The following is a 20,207-nucleotide window of genomic DNA, read 5'->3' as shown; positions in this document are numbered from 1 at the left end:
AAAGGTTGAATAGGGTCATTTGCGGGTATTTACACCCACCTATATTCGATATTATCTTTCCTTTCTCTTTCTCTAATAGTTGGTGACTTGTTGGATACATGTTAGTTTATTATATTGATTTATTTCTTTTCTACTCCCAAGGATTCATTGGTTTATGGTTTGAGCATGTTGTCTCAATCAAGCTTGGGGTAAGGTATTCTATCATGTTTAGTGGAATTTTGATTCTTATATGCCATGCACATTTTTATTTACATTTTCATGTTCTTTATTTTAAGAAAAAAAAAAAAAAAAAAAAAAAAAAAAAAAAACTCAAAAAGATTTTAATTCCTATCAAGCAAATTTGCAATTCTATCTTTTGTTCTTGCTTTGGAAATAAAACTTTTGGATTTGTATACTTGTAAACATTTAGGGTATATATAGGCTCGTTATTAGGTTTGTTTTCTAATAATTTCCCTAATTTTTCCTTAGTTTGTCTCTTAATTTGAGTATTTTTGTAATTTTTAATTATTTTTAGTCTAACTTAATATAATAATTTTTACTTATTTAATTTAGTTGAGCATTTTTATTTTATTTTTTTTAGTTGAGCATTTTTATTTTATTTATTTTTATATTGTATTTTAGTTTAGCATTCTAACTTCTCTCCTCGGTTTTATTGGTGTGTGTAGGTATGTGTTCAGATCGAAGCACGGATTTCAAGATCGAATGGTTGCATTGGAAGTTCGGGACTCTAGTCAATCAAGTTCAACAAAATTTCTACTTGCTGCCCCTGTTGTTGCCCTAACCATCCCCACTCCCTCACTTATCCTCCACCACACCAAAATAGCAGCATCTCCTTCAAAATTCCCCTGCTCTCTATTCCCCACCAAAAAACTACAAACCAAAACAACCTCCCTGCTTAAGTTCTCCAAACAGCCACGTGTCTCCCTTCACCCTACATCAACAATCTCAACCTCCTCCCACCACTCTGCCAAACATCGCTGCCGCAACCAAATTTACACCACCAAGTCAAGATTCAGCAATACACCCGCAACAAACCCCATTAAACCACCTTTTACCATCCTCGTATCAATTCCCAACAACAGCACATCTGGCAATTTCCCAACCAAACCCGCCACCATTACCTCGCCATTCAACCACAAACTGCCGGCAACAACCTCGAACAGCAGCAGCCCAAGAATCGCAGCAAATTAGCCCGAAGGTTAAAAGTTTAACAAACTGACTGAGCTGAGCCTTGGCCGAATTCCAGTTGAGCCAAATCAGGTTCAATCTCAGTTCACCTCATTATCTACTTATCTCATCAAGGAGCATCATGAATCGTTGGCCAATGAAAGCCCATGATACATACATCTTTTGAGTCATGAATCCTACAGGATAAAGAATTACATAACAGGCCTTTGGGAGTCCAAGGTTAATGGGGGATTAAAGTCCAGCATTACCAACAGTACAACTAAAATCAAAAGAAACAACAAAGGAAAGTTATATTAAGCAAGTCAACTAAGATGGCCGAGATTCCTATGAAAGGCCTTCTAGGTGCTTGCTGGTAACTTAGTTACCTTCCCACACCTACTTGATAATCCTCTTGACAATCCGAAGTAGAGGCGCATGAGCTCTTGCTAATGTGAAAACATTACGCGATGATGACTTCATCGGTGTGGTATTAGATTTCTGATTGACGATGTCATGGTAGATAGCTAGCCGGTTAGGAGATGTATGTGTTGGAGGAACTGACATTTGTATCGAAAATTGAAACCTAGAACCAAATGCAGGCTTCTGCACCTAAAAAGATATTGCAACCCCAACAGATTAGTGTAAAGTACATAAACATCCCAATTGAGGTGAAGTTATTTTCACCGACCTTCGAGTGATGGGAAGAACATCATCAGACCACTAAAACAAAATTGAATTTCAAAAACTTATTTACTAGAAGTTAAAATTAATAAGTCCTTTAAAGGTTAGCCAAAAGCAGCAAGTGTGAAATTCAAAGAAAAAGGAAAATCAACTAAATTCCCAAATGCATAACCCAGGATGATAGGGGAGTGATTAAAAAAACAAACAAAAAAAACCCATGCTATATAATGAACCAATTTGGAATCTTTACCCCAACATAAGAGTGTGAAGTTGATCCAGAAAGCATTTGCTTCTTAGAAAATATCTTCCTTGACAACACTAACAAAACAAAAGCTATTGCATTAGATGACAGATTATTTATATATTTTGTTTCATATCTCACAACTTATAAGAGTTATATAACAAGTTGTTTGGAAAAGGTACTGGACAAAGTTACATACCTTCAGACTCATAGGTGAGCTTGAGAAGCAAACTTGATCAATCCACAATGGAGCATCATATTCACAAACAAAGTGCAGAAGTTACCCACTATGTCAGATTGGCTGATCAATTTAAATTTAGACTACAGCAATTTGAGCACGCAAAATCTAAATGACAAAGAACTGAAGATTTTATTGCAGTATTACTCCCCTTATACAGCTAATGTCCTAATTATTTATATTTTGTATCAAAAGAGTGACTAGAATGCTTAACTACCTTTATTAGCCAACAATGAACAGGAAAACTACCATGTAAAAATGAAGTAATATTTACCAAAGGCAAATTTATCCCTCAAATTAAAATTCCTTCATCAGTAAGGCTAATGCTACTAAGTTTATTGAATAAAAGAAATTTTCTTTCTTTTTGCATTGTTTCAATTAAAGAATATAGATATTTTTTTGCAAATTATTGTTAATTAACATTGTAAGTCATAATTAGATTAAGTAAAATCCTGCATTACACTAGAGTTAAGCTAGTAAAGTATACAAAAAAAATAAAATAAAATAAAAATAATAAAAAAAAAAATTAAAAAAAAACTCCTTAGTGGAAAGTAGGTACATTTAAAAAAATAAAATACGGGAATATTAGTTAACCAGTCAAAATAAAATACGGGAATATTAGTTAACTAGTCAAAATAAAATATGGGAATATTAGATAATTGGTCATATCAATTATAGAAAACATCGAGTTTGGGTTAGACATTTCACACACTTTAGTTTGGGTTACACAAGCTCTTGTGATATTCACTACCATTATTCAACACCGTTTAGTTTGCCTCATAGCTTCAGTGCAATTTCAACATGCTATTTCAACATGCTAGTCTGTTAGACAGTTTGACAAGACCCAACTGCTTTCGATCTCATTAGCTCTCAAGTTACTTAGCTTAATTGCAGGAGATCGGCAAATCCAATGTCAGCTTTCAAGCAAGAGAGGGAGTAACAGGATATTCACAAAAGGGGACAAATTTGTCAAAGCATTTTTGAATAATATGCCATATTTCCAATCATGATTTTCTATTAAATAAAGAATTTTACTAGCTAAAACAACCAAACTATTTAGGACAACTAAATAGTAGCAATGAATATGTCCAAGAACATCAAAATTCAACAAGAATAAAAATCAAAATCTCTTGGTTTTAAAAAAAAAAAAAAAAAAAAAAAAAAAAAAAAAAAAAAAAAAAATCTCTTTACCAGTCTGCAATGTCACTGCTCACTCCCCAAGGTCCCGCATATGTAATGTCACGTGGCGCTTCATGCTTCAACATTCTCTTTAGAGCAAGGAAAAATGCAAAATAAAATGTAGGTTGATAATACTTAATATGCAAAATAAAATGTATATATATGTAGGTAGATAATCCTTAACATGTATATATAGGGGAAGGCTCTAGTGAGAATTTTTCTTAAGTGAGAACCCTCTTTATGTTCTAAATTTTTATTCATATGTTCTAAATTTAGTGGAAAAAATATGCACATTCAATGAAATATATATATAAAATAAAATTGCAAATTTAAATACATGTCGGTACACATCTCTTTTTTAAGGGAAATCAAATACAATACATACCACATAAATCACTTGTACGCTAACTTACTATTGACTAAGTACCTGGGTTGCACAAGTGCGTATAAATATGGACCATTCAACACTTTATCTTGCGCCAAACTTACGGAACTATTTACAAATTGGACGACCCAAAAACTTGGAATATATGTGCCAAATATAGTATTTGAATCCAAAATGACATCATCACTCATGTCAAACCATGTCTACAGTTTAGTTTTTTCAATTCCTCAAGGCACGGTTATTAATAATTATGGTCTAGTGGGTTATCGAGTGCTTTCAACTATGCTAATAACAAAGTCCCATTTATGTTAACCCACCCACAAACCACCCATGGCTCTTAGGAGCTGTGTCCATGCGGTTTTCCTCTCTCGCATAGAGCCAACCTTACTCTATGTGCTGGATGGGCTACCATCACGGAATCTCAGGCGAAGGTGAAGGAATCATTTTTAATCGATGCACTCCCTTCGTTTTTTGCACTTTTTATATATTAACTTTAACTTTAAATTTTTACTTAAAAAAAGGTATTATAAAATAAGTTGTTGGATTAATTACAATGTATAATTTTATACTCCCTCCGTTCCACAATGATGTTCCTGTTTTGAAATTTTTGTGAAAATTAAGGAAGATGGAGATTCTGAGAATATCATTAATTGTGGATAAAGATTTTGTCCAGCTGTTTAAGTACCCCATGTTCCTGTTTGTTTTGGAAACTGTCTGGAATTTCCTAGTTAAGTAAAACCATTTTTCAGAATTAATAAACGTTGAAGTAATTAATGAGTCAGACTAAAATGAGGATATATTAGGCATTTTAATTTTTCTGTAAGGGTAGACATGGAAAAAAAATATTATCCAAAAAAGGAAAGTTTCCAAAACAAGAATATCATTTTGAAACACCCAAAATGGAAAACAGGAACATCATTGTGGAACGGAGGGAGTATTAATTTTATTTTTTTAATAATTCCTAGTAATATACAATTACGGACATTAATGGTCAAAGTGCAAATGTGTCAATTAAACTGTTGCATTTATAAAAAAAAAAGAATTAATACCATAGGTGGTGAATATTAAGAAGTTGTACCTGATGCCTTAAAATTCCAATGACATTAAATGCATTCACAAAATTCTCCTCATACTTCATGTAAAGCTCTAATTGTGGTGCCAACTCCCTCAATATAAACTGCACAATTGGGGTATTCTCTAGATCAGAAGACGGAACCAGCAGCCTATCCCAAGACACAAAGAGTAAGGCGCCTAGCTTAATGATATCTCCTAACTCAATATAACTTAGGCAAAGATCAAATATCTTCAGTTGTTCAATACGTGAAGCCAACAATTTGATAACGTTAAGAGGTTCCTCCTGTCGAAACAATAAACATAAATCAGTCTTTAAAAGCCATAAAAATGTACAGTAGTCGGTATTATTGATTCAGGGACAATAATCATCACCAATTCCGGCGATCCCAATAATTCAATCAATTTGTAGTATGTTTGTTGACGATTGATCCAACGTATAACATAGTCATGAAATCTGGTAACAATGAAGAAAAAAGAGTTGGTCACAAGCTACAACAACTTTCTATAGTAGTTTCTACCTCCTTTATTAGTTTGCATTTTTTTTTACGAATGACAAATAATATTCCTTTGTTGTAACTAATAAGAAACATAGGTTAAATATAGTATCTATCTATTTATGTAATATACTATAAGACAAGTAAATCAATGTGAGGATGACACTCTCATTCACTTGTCTTATATAGAATATTGTCCATATTTTTTTATCTACATAGTTAAGCACAATTATTATAGTAAAACTTTAAACTTAAATCTATCCATAACAAGCAAGCTTCTATACATAGAATTGATGATCTTCATAATTTCCTACCAAAAGTGTTGATTTTATTTTTAATACTACGTAAAAAAATATATACTTTTTCCTGTTTTTTTTTTTTTACTTTACCTCAAAATTTAACAATTACTCCCTTCGTTTTAAAATACTTGCTCCACTTTTCTTTTCCAGCCGTTTTTACATACTTGATCCATTACCTTATTTAGAAAGCTTTTTACAATATTTAATTAATTTCTCTCACCTAGTGGACCCAACATAAAATATTTTATTAATTTCATATTATCTTTCCTCCGATTCTCTCCACTACTTTTACTTTATACATTTTTTTTTATTCTTCCACCCACTCCACTACCTCCATGTTTTATTGCTTTCTCTAATTTCTCCTAAAACTCCGCGCATGGAGAAATAGAGCAAGTATTTAAAAACGGAGGGAGTAATAGTTTTAATTCTCCACAAGTAAAAAAATATAAAAATCATATATTATGATAATACTTATTAAGAAATTTTGTAAATTATTACCTTAAAAATAAAGCCTTTGTGAATTACTACCCCTAAACAAAAAAGTTGTGAATTACTACCCCTAAACCAATTAATTCTAATAACTACTACCTTTTTCCCTAATCAGCCTACTTAATCATTTAATGACATCATTATCCGTTAATATTGTAATTAATAGCTTTTAAACCTTTATTAGTTAGATAAACCCTTGCACCGCCACACCACCTCCAAGCCTTCTTACTACATCCGACAGCTCCCTCACCGTGAATCTCGTTCCCTTTTCCATCCCCCACCGCAAAAACCACCCCTCCCATTCCCCCACTACAAAATTCAATCTAATCCCCACTCGTTCCCCCGCCACGATTACCACCTCCCTCCTACTTCTCACCACAATTTCCACCCCCACCCCTTCCCCTACCATGAAACTCTTCACTCTTCTGTTTCCCCACAACAAATTCCACGTGGCTTGGGGTCCAAATTAAGCTCAAATTTTGAAAAAAAAAAACACGTAAACGCCTCTTTTTGCGTTTTAAGAAATGTCTGGAATTTGTGTTTTAACTAAATGTATTTTGGATTTCTCAAAAAAGGGGGGCACTTCGTAGAAAACGAAAGTTAAAGGTTTACTATATAGAAAAAAACCCTTTCTTTTTTATACATAACAAAAAAAAAATGAAGCAAAAATCAGTCTTAATAGGTAGAATAAATGTTAAATTAGACTTTAGGCAGGAAAAGATAGGATCAAAATGTATTACTTAATATTAGGATTGAAGAATGTGGTTTACTAGATATAATAAAATAAAAAAATACGTGCAATAATATTATATTGTTCTATTCCTATACATTATAATATTGTTAAATAGAATATTTACTTTCTAATTTACATAATAAAATCAATAACATAATATCAAAATAGACACCAACCTTTTCCCTCCAAAACCTCTTTTTTTTACCTTCACTTAAGCAATTTTATGTATAGCTAGAATCTAACTATTTCCTATTGTTTCATTATATAATAATGCTTTCTATAATTCAAGATTTAAATTTATCCAACGTATGGTTTTACATTTGGCACTATGTACCAGTTCGCCTAATATATACCAAAAAATGTATATCATTGATAATATACAGTAGCAAACATGAATCATTATACTACGTATAAATAAGGAGATGGGTCGGTGGGTGAATGTATACAAAAAAAAAAAAAAAAAAAAAAATAAAAAAAAATTGTGTAATAATAAATCAAATGCTTATAAAAAAATTTAAATTAGTTAGAGAGATGATATTTATCTAGAAAAACTTTTGTATACACCCGGTTTACACCAATAAGAGTGTACATTAAGCAGTATAAGGGTAACTTATAGCTAATTTTAGGGTAACTTTTTGTCTTTCTTGGGGTAACTTTAAACATAATACTACAATTTTTATATAAATATACAACAAGAAAAGTTTTATAAAGGTAATTTAATTACATTCAATCACTAATGATTGATTTTTAGTCCTTTAAAATGTGATTCTTTACTAGTAAAGTGTATATAATTTTTATTTGTATTAGGTTACTTTTATTCATCACTTTAGGCTTTCTTTATACTATAATCATTGTACACCCAATTTAGCCATTATTTAGACAAATATATAAACTGCATTTAAAGTTAGCAGGTAACATAGTATTTGAAAATATAGTGCGAATGCTTCGAAAAAGTTATGAAAAGACTTGTGATTTTCGTTAATATTTATACATTCAATATCAGGATAAAACATAGTATGCTTATAAAATATACTCATTTTGTTAATTAACTATATTCCTTGGCATTCTTATTGAATTATATAACAAATTTGCATGCGTTAAATTTACCTTTAATTTATAATTGATATTCAAACTCATAATTATAAACTATATAAAAATGCTAGTTTTACCTAAATGCGAAAAGTGCTTTCTTGAGCACTACGTCTTTGGCGATAGCTCCGCGGCATAAAAGAAGGTGAGTAAGGCTATAAGACAACCCATGAGCAGCGAGTTCCAATGGCAGGCATATACCCTTATATTTTTCATTTAAATCAACATAAATGTGGAGTTGAGAATCAAGAAATGCAGTAACACAAGCAGTAGCACACTTTTCGCAAAGGCGCTCCAACACTTCGGATGCAGGGAAAGCCTTAAGTTTGTAATAATTTTGAACTATGAAAGATGCAAATTGATCCTTGTCATTAATTTCAATTTGCTTAGAAATTTGTTTTGAGAGAGAGTCGTATTCGGCAAGGTAAGCAGTCTCTTCTAATTCAAACAATTCAGTAAGACAGCCAGCAGATCCAGCCAATACTAAAGCATAACATGGATCCTTGTAGTGATGGTGTTCCTTCAAGTATAACAAAGTTTCAGCCTTGAATTCTTCATCATCCTTCTGTAACACACAAACAAACACCATACCATTAACGATCGAAATCCGTCCATTCTTATTCAGATTTAATCCCGATTCCAAAATTCCGCTAATTATTGATTCAAATAATCAAGACAACATAAAGTTATATCCAGATCTGGAACTTACCTTGTAAACATCGTCTTCAGCCATAAATTACAACTTGTCTTTGCAATTCTTGAATTATGCTTCACAAAATAAGAATTATCTCTTAAAATATCGACTCTAAGGAGATCTGTCAACCTTTACTTGATAGAGAATTAAGAGCTAGGAGATTAAAGAGAGAGAAAGAATGTACTGTAAAAGAGGGTTAGAGGAAGGATGAGGGTGGCGTAAGAAATAGAATGAAAGGTTAGGAGGCTGAGAGTTTCAAGGTTTTGTTTGACGAGGGCAATTGGTCTTAGGCAATAGGTCTTGGCTGCACTCTAGTGCAGCTAAGATGGCTACAACAAGGCCCAACAGCCCAAACACAAATGCGGATCAAGCCACTAAAAACGGCCCACCCAACAAACTCTCTCAATCTTTTAGAAAAAACGGTTTTTTTTTAAACCACCATCATCAACATTAATTTCAACTTCTCCTCCAAAAAATAATTTACTTCCCAACTTCAATTTGCTTTCTCTCTCCTTTCTCTAGTTTTCTCTCTCTAAAAAATTGCAAATTCCATGGAAAGTAAGCTTCAACCCAAATCTCTCTCTCTTCTCTGCAATTTTTTCTCTCTTCTCTGCAATTTTTTCTCTCTCTAAAAAAATGCAAAAACCACCATGGATATTCAACAAGAACTCCATATATAAGCAAAGAATCTTGCTTTTTTTTTTTTGAAACTGTCACTCGCTCTCAAACTTAAATTTCTAATATTTATTACTTCTCTATTTGATTTTCTCTCTCTAACAATCAATCACACAATTCACTCTCTCCAATAAAAACAACTATGGATATTTGAAATGAGATAAAAAAAAAAAGGAAAAATTGCTCCCATAAATCCCAACTTTGCCTCGTCCGCCCAAATTAATCCCTACTTTTGATTATTATCTATTGCACCCAACTTTAGGGGGTATTAATTTCTATTGCACCCAACAGGTCACCCAACCTGATATAACAGGTTACCTAGACACGTGTCACCACGTGATAGGTCTAAAAAAAATTAAATAAAAAAAGAAAAAATAAATAAAATTAAAATTAAAAAAAAACCAAACCCAGCCACCACCCCCATTTCCGGAAAACACTCCATCACCACCCCCACCCCGCCGGAAATTCACGCCCACCCCCGAAAACCCCTCCCCCGCTCCCGGAAACCGCCGCCCAGCCACCCCTTCCCTTCCCCCACCCCCGAAACCCCTCTTCTACCCCTTCCCTTCCCCAAATCTCGAAATTAGCCACCGCCCAACCACCGTTGATGAAATTAGCCAAGAACGGCCGAAATCGGTCGATTTTGGGCTAAACCCAACCATCCAGCCTGAAATTCGGCCGATTTCGGTGGTCGTATTCATGGAGAAATAGGGGTTGCGGCGTTTTCGTGGTGGTTGTTTTCAGCGGCCAATTTTAAAGGGAAAAGGGAGGGTGGTCGGGCGTCGCTGACACTAGGAGAAGGGAAGCATGGCTAGGCGGTGACCGGCGCTCTAGGGGAAGGGATCTGGGCGGTGGTCGGAGCTCCGGGAGTGTTGGCTGGCTGTGGGTGGGTGGGTGCGGGATATTTTTTTTTTTTTGTTTTCTTTTAATCTTTAAATTTATTTATTTATTTTTATCTTTAAAATTTTTTTATTTTTTATTTTTGAACCAATCGGGTTGCGACACGTGTGCAACTATTCACAACTCGGCAAAATTGACCTCTTCAACCGGTTGCAAGTCATTTGGGTGCAATAGAAATTAATACCCCCTAAAGTTGGGTGCAATAGATAATAAACGAAAGTTGGGATTAATTTCGGCGAATGAGGCAAAGTTCAAATTAATGGGAGCAATTTTTCCAAAAAAAAATGAATCCTTCCAAAAAAAAAAGGCAATTTTATGTTAATTTCACTTAATATTGTTTGAATTTTTATGAATATCACTTAAATTCCTTTGAGTATTGTTAATTACTCTTTTGTTCGAAATTTTATTGGAATTGTTAAAAAAAATGAAATTAAACGGATACAGTATGTTCATAAAATGTTTTGAAATGTTCATAATTTAAATATTTGTTGTTCATATGATTAAATATTGTTAATGTTCATAAAATGTTCTTAATTTGTTTGTTTATGCTTATGTTCAAATTTTAATGCTATGTTCACTTTCTGAAAATGCATATGTTCATATTTTTATGCATATATTCAATTTCTTAAATGCTTATATTCATATATTTGAATGCTTAAGTAAACTTTCTGAAATGAATATGTTCACTTTTTGAAATTCATATGTTCAGATTTTTGTATGTATATGTTCGCCTTTTGAAATTCTTAAGTTCATACACATTCAAAAAATGAACCAATGCATATGTTCATATTTGAATGCGTATATTCATTTTCTAAAATGCATATATTCATATTTTTAATGCATGTTCATATTTCGTAAAACTTATAATGCGTATATTTCATAATCATTTTTTTCAATTTTCTTATGTTCATAATTAAAGGTCGTAAATTCAATTCATATGAATTATATGTTTACAAACCTAATGTTTGTGAAATCAAACGGATACAGTATGTTCATAAAATGTTTTGAAATGTTCATAATATAAAAATTTGTTGTTCATATGATAAATTATTTTTAATGTTCATATAATGTTCTCGTTTTGTTTATTTATGCTTATGTTCACTTTCGGAAAAAGCATATGTTCATATTTTTTTATTCATATGTTCAATTTTTTAAATGCTTATATTCATATATTTGAATGCTTAAGTAAACTTTCTGAAATGTATATGTTAACTTTCTGAATTCATATGTTCATAATTTTTTATGTATATGTTCACCTTTTGAAATTCTTATTTTCATACACATTCAAAAAATGAACCAATGCACATGTTCATATATTGAATGCGTATGTTCATTTCTAAAATGCATATATTCATATTTTTAATGCATGTTCATATTTTGTATAACTTATGATGCGTACCTTTGATAATCATATTCTTCAATTTTCTTATGTTCATAATTAAAGGTCGTAAATTCAATTCATATGAATTATATGTTCACAAACCTTCGACCAAAATTCATTACAAAATCACCACATAATATAATCGAAGTTCATACATAGATCAAATTGGTAGAAATTTAACAAAATACAATTACAATTGAATATAACCTTTCAAAAAAAATAAACTTAAATGAACACGTCCAAAAATAAAAATGTAAATAACAAAGATACTGCTCTCTTCCAACTTCTTTCATCTGGATACTTCGGCTTGTACTCTCTGAAATAATAAAAATAACAAAGTGTTCATGACCTGCACAATAAATGTTCATAAAGTGGACTACGAATGTTCACAATGATTATATTTAGTGAAATAACAGTGTTCATTGTTTGGTGAATGTACATTGCTCACTTCTGGAGAATGAATGTTCATAGTATAGAAATGGAATGTTCATATTGAATATATATACATGTGTTCAAAATACAAATCATAAACGAGTACAATGGTAAATGTATAAAATGTTCATAAAATGAACTCAAAAACAAATTCAATTAAAAAAAAATAAAAATTTATGCAATTCAAGATTTCATAACTTATTGAAGAAATCAATAGCAATTGTAAATTGAAATAGTGCAATTCATCAAAATGTAGATAGTTTTTCAACGAATTCATGAAATTCATAATTATAAAATCACAAAATGAATCAGAAAAACGCAGAACAACATTCATCAAGTTACAAAATCAGAAAAACCAAGATGAATCAAAAAATTCATCAAATTCATTCAATTCATCAAAATCAATTAATCAATAGTATATTGAAATTCATAAAATTATAAAATCATAAACAATTACAAATTCAACGAAATATAAACTAATTAATTATAAATAACACAAAAACTAACCTCCATTGATGATTTCATAAGGAATAGCAACCACCTCCATTATTAAGTGAAGAACAGAGGAGAGAAAATCTTGATTAAAAGAGAAGAAGAGGAGAGAGAAAATATCAAATGGAAAAAAGGAGAGAGAAATTGCAACTAAATTTGTAATTTGAATGAAGAAAGGAATCAATCCATACATTAAGTAAATGAAATAAGGAAAGGGGGATATTCAGTAAAGTTCTAGCAGGAAAAAGGGAAGTTGAAGGAGAAAATAGCTAATTGCGTTTCATTAATAAACACCTGTGTTTTGGCTTGTTGCAGCCATCTTGGCTGCATTAGAATGCAGCCAAGAATTTACAGGTCTTAGGTGCATCCTCATGCACCTAAGATAGGTGCAACAAGGAACATATAGTAAAAAAAATATGAACATGAAAAAAAATGAACATTTAATAATAAAAAATGAACACGTAAAAAAATAAACATTTATTACTTATAATGCATATGTTTCATAATCATATTATTTTTTATTTCTTCAAATTTTTATGTTCATAATTAAAAGCATTATATTCATAATAATATTTTACATGTTCATATATAATTTCAAATATTTGTAATGTAAATATGTGTTGTTCATGAAATATTAATTAAATATGTTTATGCATATGTTGTCTTTCTTAAATGTTTATGTTCATATTTTTTTTACATATATGTTCACATTTTAAATGCTTATATTCACGTTAAGAAAACCAATGCTTATGTTCATATTTGAAATGTTATGTTCACTTTCTGAAATGCATAGGTTCATTTTTTTGCCTATGTTCACTTTCTGAAAAGCTAATGTTCACATTTAAAGGAACCTATGCATATGTTCATAATGTAAATATTCATAGTAAATATTTCTTGTTCATGAAATATTCTCATTAAGCCTGTTTATGCATATGTTCTCTTTCTTGAATGCATATGTTCATATTTTTTTACGCATATGTTCACAATGCTTATATTCACTTTAAGGAAACCAATGTTTACGTTCATATTTTGAATTGTTATGTTTACTTTATGAAATGCATATGTTCATATTTTTTTATGCCTATGTTCACTTTATAAAAAGCTAATGTTCACATTTAAGGGAACCTATGCATATGTCACTAGTAGAAAATAGTAAATGGGAAGCCCCAAATGGCAAGCGGTTTTGAAATTCCGCTTCCAAAATTGTAAATGGCAAGCGGTTTTGGGTGAACCGCTTGCCAAATTGTAAATGGCAAGCGGTTTTGTGTGAGCCGCTTGCAAAATCCCCAAATGGCAAGCGGTTCATACCATAAACCGCTTGCCCTTTAAAAAAAAAAAAAAAAAAACCCTACCCATTTTAATTATAACCCACTCAGCTCAGCCCTCACCCATTCTCTCTCCTCCTCACGTCTCCTCTCTCGCTTTTCTCACTCCTCCTCCCATTTCTCGATCTCTTTCTCGCTCCTCCCTTTTCTCACTCCTCCCTCCTCCATTTTTCTCAATCTCTTTCTCGCTCCTCCCTTTTCTCACTCCTCCCTCCATTTCTCGCACTTCTCCTCCTTGATCTCTTTCTCACTCTTAATCTCCTCGACCAAAACCCCCAAAAAGTTCCAGAAAATTCAAGTAAAATTTTTAACCAAAACCCCCCAAAAAAAATTGAACCTAAACCCCCAAAAATCAAGAGCGAATTTTGAGTAAATTTTCGAGCAAATTTTGAATTGTGGGTTTCGATTTGTGGGTTCCGATTTGTGGGTTTCAATTTTTTTTTTTTGGGTTTTGATTTTAATTTGTTGGAGTTTTCAAGTTTTTTAGGTCAAATTCGACCATAAAAACTCTAGATCTAGAGTTTTTATGGTCGAATTTGACCCTTAAAACCCAAATTTCTAGCAAATTTCGAGGTTATGGTGGAATTCATGGTTTGTTCTCTTATTTATTTATTTATTTTTTTAATTTTTAAGTTTTTTTTTTTAATTTAATGGTGATGTGTGGTTATAATTGGTTTGTTTCAGGTCGATTTGGTGTTGGTGGGGGTCGTAGTGGGCGAAAAAGGCTGGGATCTGGAACAAGAGCCTCGTGGTGGTGCGCGTGGACGGTGGTGACGGTGGTGGTGCACGTGGACGGCGGTTGTGCCTGGTGGTGGAACAAGAGCTGCCTCGTATATATTTTTTTTTCAGACTTGTATTTTTTTTGTTTGACAGAACTTGTATTAATTTTATTACTTGTATTAATTTTTTTTTATTTTTTTTAATGAAAATGTATTACTTACATCAATTAATTAATAAAAATATTATTGTTTTTATATGTATTTTATTTGTTTACCAATTTCAGCGAAAAAAAAAACAAAAAAAATTTTTTTTTTTTTAATTTTTTATAGTCTTAATGGGCAGCGGTTTGGCGCCAAAACCGCTGCCCTTTCTCTTCAAATGGCAAGCGGTTCTGAACCGCTTGCCATTTAAATGGACATTGGCAAGCCCCCCAATAGGGAGCGGTTCAAAACCGCTTGCCATTGTGGGGTTTGAACCGCTTGCCATTTTGTTTATTCTACTAGTGTGTTCATATTTTGCAGAATTATGTTCATCGATAAAAAAAATGCAAAAAATCAGATGCAATTCATACACAAATGAAATCGATCGAAGCTAAAAAAAATCGATTCATATGAATTCAAAAGTTAGATAAACTTAATCAATCGAAATTAAGCACAAATTCACCACATAATAAATTCAATTGAAAAATTGAATCAAAAAATTGAAACAAAAGATAAATAAAAAATTAAAAAAAAAACAGAGGAGAGAGAAATTAAAGAAGGAAGGAGAAAAAACAGAGGAAAAGAAAATCATAATGATATTTTTTATCATATTATCCAATCGAAACAGATGCAATCGCAAAAACAGAGAATAATTTTTCCAGAAAAAACAGAGGAAAAAGGAATTAAAGAAGGAGAAAAAACAGGGAATAATTTTTCCAGAATATAAAACAAAGAACAAAATATAGTAATGAAAATTTTAATGGAAAACTTTGATGAGAATTAGGAAAGATAGGAGAAGAGAGAGAATTGGAAAAGAGGAAACCAAAAAATTTGAAAAAGGAAACTAAGAATCTGATGCGGGAAGAAACATTAGAGAACATTAAAAATGTGTGGCTGCGTTTCATGTAGTTTCTCCTGCGTCTTGATAGTGACACCTATTTCTAGGTGCAGGAGGTTACACCTAAGAATATGCCTGACGAGGGGTTGAGTGTTTTATTAGCAATTGGGCTTAGAAATTAAAATGGGCCGAAAGTAACTCTTATTTTAAGGCCTGTTCGGTTTATTTCCAATCAATTTAGCAATTACTGTAGTATTATGTGCACCATGGTGCACCTAGAAATAGGTGCACCACGACTATACTTTGAACATTTAGTAAAAAAAATTGAACATTCTACAAAAATGAACATTTAGTAAAAACAATATGAACACGTCACAAAAATTGAACATAAACATGCAATTTTTACGTTCATATTTTATCAAGAAATGTCCATTTTGTATATATTAAATGTTCAGTTTCTATTACAAAACTATTGAATTATTACGAGTCAGCTCAAAATTTGCCTGACTCGTAATAATTCAAAATTTGCGATTGTTCAGATTTTTTTACTAAATGTTCAAAATTTGTTATTGTTCATATTTTTTTACTAAAAGTTCAAAATTATAGGCGTGGTGCATTGCGATTGTTCAGATTTTTTTACTAAATGTTCAAAATTTTTGATGTTCAGATTTTTTAACTAAATGTTCAAAATTCTTTATTGTTCAGATTTCTTTTACTAAATGTTCAAAAGTATATGCATGATGCATTGCAATTGTTCAGATTTTTTAACTAAATTTTCAAAATTTGCGATGTTCAGATGTTTTTATTACATGTTCAAAATTTGCAATTGTTCAAATTTTTTTACTAATTGTTCAAAAGTATAGGCGTGGTACACCTAGAAATAGGTGCACCATGGTGCATCTTAAAATTTGCCATCAATTTAGTTTAGGTATTACACTATTACTACACATCTACAACCTTTAAAAGTGGAAAGTTGAGAAGATTAGGAGTTTTGGCAAAAATTAGTGAAAGGAATAGTGATGTGCCGAATTTGCCCTTGAAATTTCCCTTGCTTTTACTGACTCATCTTTCTTTTTCCCCCTTTTCCTGCTCCAGCGTTCATTCTCCATGGAAGCGGTTTACAATCATAATTTGATTATCGTCAATTCTTTTTTTTTCCTTGCTTTGAGTAATAATTGTGTTGAGCAGATTTGAAGTCGGTACTTGCGGCGAAATAATGAAATGTATCTGTTGTATTATCCGCGGTCGATTTTAGATTTGTTGTCAAGGAGATAAAGTAAATTGGTATTCAGATCCATGCATGTAGTTTTTCATCTTCTTCGATAAGGATGAATAGTGATGATGAAGAAATTGATGAAGAAGATGAATATCACATTTTCCATCCCCTCCATTGATGCAGTTTGTGAGGTAATTTATTTTTAAATTATTGACTTTTGCGTCTCTTTTCCATGCAAACCTTGATCGTCTTTCAAGTTTTCTAACAAAGAATTTTTCTAATGTTTTCTAACTTTGATAATTTGTTATTTGGGAGTTTCTTTGACTGTATTTTCTATTGCTGCTAATTGAGATTATTTTGAAATTGGAGTATCCTACTTTCACCCAATTCACAGATTTTCATGAGATTAGTTGATGGGATCTTTGGGTTTTTTTATTTTGGTTCTGAAATTTTGTATTTGGGATAATTTTTAGGAAGGGTTGTGATTGATTTATTTAATTTGGAAGATTTTAGGGTTTAAGTTGCTTTTTTAAAGGTCTAAGCTCCATCCATCACTCTCAATGTCTAAGCTCCATCTTTCACCTCTCTTTGTGATTTTTTTTTATTTATTTATTTCTAATCTTCTCTCTCTTCGCTCATAAAAACATCCCAATTAGTCGTTGAATCTACATGCAAGGTTTGCAAATACTTGTTTCTGGGTTTTTGATTTGAAATTCTGGGTTTTGATCTGGAATTTCGGGTTGTAGTAGGGTGAGGCATGTATGAAATTATGAATGCCCAAACAATCAAGAAATTTGTGGAGGAGAATCAGAAATCGGCGGCTAAATGTGTGAATTTAGCGATTTAGTGTTCGATTATTCTTCAATTATTTTGTTGAATTTGTATTTTTCTGAATTTTTAAGCGATTTGTTTTTTGTTAGGTGTTTTTCAAATCTTTGCAAACATCCAGCTTAAAGGTATCAATTAATTCGATAAATAAAATCGAATTTCTTCAATTATTCTATTGAATTTGTTTTATGAAATTTTTTTTTTGTTTGGTGATTTTTCAGATCTTTGCAAACATCCAGTTGATGGGTTTTCAACAGGTTTATCAGAGGAAAACAATTTGTTTGAATGGAGGGTCACTATTATTGGTCTTCCTAATACTATGTAGTAAGATTTTTACTCTTATTAATTTTAATTTAACTAGGGCAGGTAACGAGCGCGATACGCGCGCCATAGCTAGCCATATCTTGAAGGTTTTTTTGGTTTGGCTTTTAAATCACAAAATTAGTTAAATTAACAATAAGAGAAATTTTTCCTAAAAAAAACAATAAGAGAAAATATGTAATCAACTATTGTTTCGGGCATTTTTGTGATAACTCGAAAGGGGGGTATGGATTCCCGCGGGAGACAGATCCGGGATGCAACACTCGTACGACCCGAACACCTACAAAACAACGGAACTCCGGTTTACCGGAGTTCCGCCTCCGACGATCAAGTTAGTGACCGGAAAACGGATTTTTAGAGAGAGAAAGTAGAGAGAAGTAAGAGCATATTTTGGGCATTGTGCCTTTTGGAATATTGTGTGTGTGTTCCCTTCCATCATGAAATGATGGGGTATTTATAGGGAAGTGGGAGATCATGCTCCTAGGGTTTCATAACCTAGGAAGATTGGCTGCCCTATACGTGGTTGACATGTGAATTAAGGCGGTGAATACTTAAGCCATGAATTCGATGATCATCTAAAAGAACATGGTATACTTTCAGAAGTGACACCTCCATGAACTCCACAATAATGGAACGGAGTATCCGAAAGGAGAAATCGAAGCTTGTTAAACATGGTACGATCAACGATGGGTCTTAACGATCTTTTAATCTCTTTCATCTGGGGACATGCACTTCTAACTACGGCACTAACATTAAACCGCACTCCGTCAAAAGTTGTGGAAAAGACTCTATATGAATTATGGACGAAACAAACCTCCTAGGTTGTCTCTTCTCAAGATTTGGAACGGGGTTGCGAGGCATATGTCAAAAGATTGATTTCTGACAAACTTCACCCAAAATCTGACAAGTGTTTCTTTGTGGGATATCCAAAAGAAACCAAAGGGTATTGTTTCTACAACAAATCCAAGAACAAAGTGTTTGTTGCTCGCGATGGTGTCTCTTTGGAGAAGGAACATCTTTCCAAAATGACAAGTGGGAGGAAAATCAAACTCGATGAAGTTCGAGAGGACGAGCAACAAGGACAAACTGACAGTCAAAGTGTTGATATTGGTCAGAGTCAAATTTTTATTAGTGACATGCTAGGATTTGTTATTAATCATGTTAGTATCATGCTTAGGATCTTGCTAACATTATTATTATGCTCTGATGAGAATATTATATGATGATGATGATTGTTGTGTCAACAATATTATTATGGTGCTTAATATATTATTGTTATTGCTTGATCATGCCTTTTCTGCGGGTTTCAAGGGAATTTGTACTTAAATCACACCTAATAAAATAATTAATAATTGATTTAGGCTTAATATGATTTTGATTCAAGTGATCGCCAATAATAGATTTATTTGTGCATTATTAATCAACCAATATAGATTAAATAGGTTTAGGGCTAACCAAATGATTGTATCTTGATCGGAAAGCGCACATGAATAAAAGAAAAATAAAGTAGAGGAATATTTAGGACGGCTCAATATCTTTTAGGTTGCATTCGTACCATCATCCCCGAATATTCAGTCATAGTTCCGGACCACTATGGAGTTAGCTATCTTTGTGATCGTGAGTGGGGTGTAATCTTCACACCTGTGAACGGTTTACAAGTTCCTAAAACTTATTGGCGACTCTTTTGCTCTAGCTTCCTTCCCTTTGGACGCCATAATGCTTAAGTGCATGATCACAGTAGGGCTCAAAGTTGGGTGTTTGAAATATTCTCTATACCTCTATACTTGTCTTTAGGCTTGTTAAGTGATTATAAAATTTGTTTGACCTTAGGGAGGATTAGTCAACGACCTACTTTTCCCCACGTTAAAATAGTGTCGTTGCCGGAGAACGGTGTCTATGTTTTAGTATTTTTGATTGATTGAGTCTGAGTGTTTGTATATACTTTTCTTTTATTTGACTCTTGTTTATTTTGAGAAAAAAAAAGCCATGTCTCTTATTTCCTCAATATGATAATGAGTCTTTTTGTGAATATTTTAATAGACTTGAGGAATTTGTTGACTATAACTGTTGTAGTCTTTGGGAGGCTTGTGAGATTTGTTTGACTTATTTTAATACC

The 20,207-nt window shown here is 32.2% G+C and overlaps 1 protein-coding gene and 1 long non-coding RNA gene across 2 annotated transcripts; one reads left to right on the top strand and one right to left on the bottom strand.

Annotated features, from left to right (window-relative positions):
- Window positions 1–1,317: 1,317 nt before the first annotated feature.
- On the bottom strand, window positions 1,318–8,802 carry LOC145594179 (uncharacterized). Its single transcript, XM_081650513.1, has 8 exons — window positions 8,779–8,802; window positions 8,150–8,634; window positions 5,338–5,419; window positions 4,970–5,248; window positions 3,519–3,595; window positions 2,289–2,320; window positions 2,099–2,166; window positions 1,318–1,776 (listed from the first exon to the last, which is right to left on the bottom strand). The coding sequence occupies exons 1-8, from the start codon at window positions 8,800–8,802 to the stop codon at window positions 1,564–1,566; spliced, it is 1,260 nt and encodes a 419-aa protein (XP_081506639.1). The 3' UTR covers window positions 1,318–1,563.
- Window positions 8,803–14,082: 5,280 nt separating this feature from the next.
- On the top strand, window positions 14,083–14,942 carry LOC145595755 (uncharacterized). The gene is made up of 2 exons (XR_014103006.1): window positions 14,083–14,559; window positions 14,653–14,942. It is a non-coding gene; the product is annotated as an uncharacterized LOC145595755 (long non-coding RNA).
- The last annotated feature ends 5,265 nt before the right edge of the window (window positions 14,943–20,207 follow it).

This window comes from Chenopodium album, chromosome 19 (genome assembly GCF_948465745.1).
Source record: "Chenopodium album chromosome 19, dcCheAlbu1.1, whole genome shotgun sequence".
NCBI classification, from domain to species: Eukaryota; Viridiplantae; Streptophyta; class Magnoliopsida; order Caryophyllales; family Amaranthaceae; genus Chenopodium; species Chenopodium album.
The sequence above is the reverse complement of the archived record's forward strand: the minus strand, read 5'-3'. Positions and strand labels throughout refer to the sequence as shown.

Excerpts from the sequence above, each read along its gene's own strand:
- LOC145594179 (XM_081650513.1), bottom strand. The coding sequence starts at position 8,802 with ATGGCTGAAGACGATGTTTACAAG. Across the intron at positions 5,420-8,149 it reads AAAGCACTTTTCGCATTTAG|ATTTCATGACTATGTTATAC; the intron begins GTAAAACTAGCA and ends CATTGTTACCAG. Across the intron at positions 5,249-5,337 it reads TATTGGGATCGCCGGAATTG|GAGGAACCTCTTAACGTTAT; the intron begins GTGATGATTATT and ends TTGTTTCGACAG.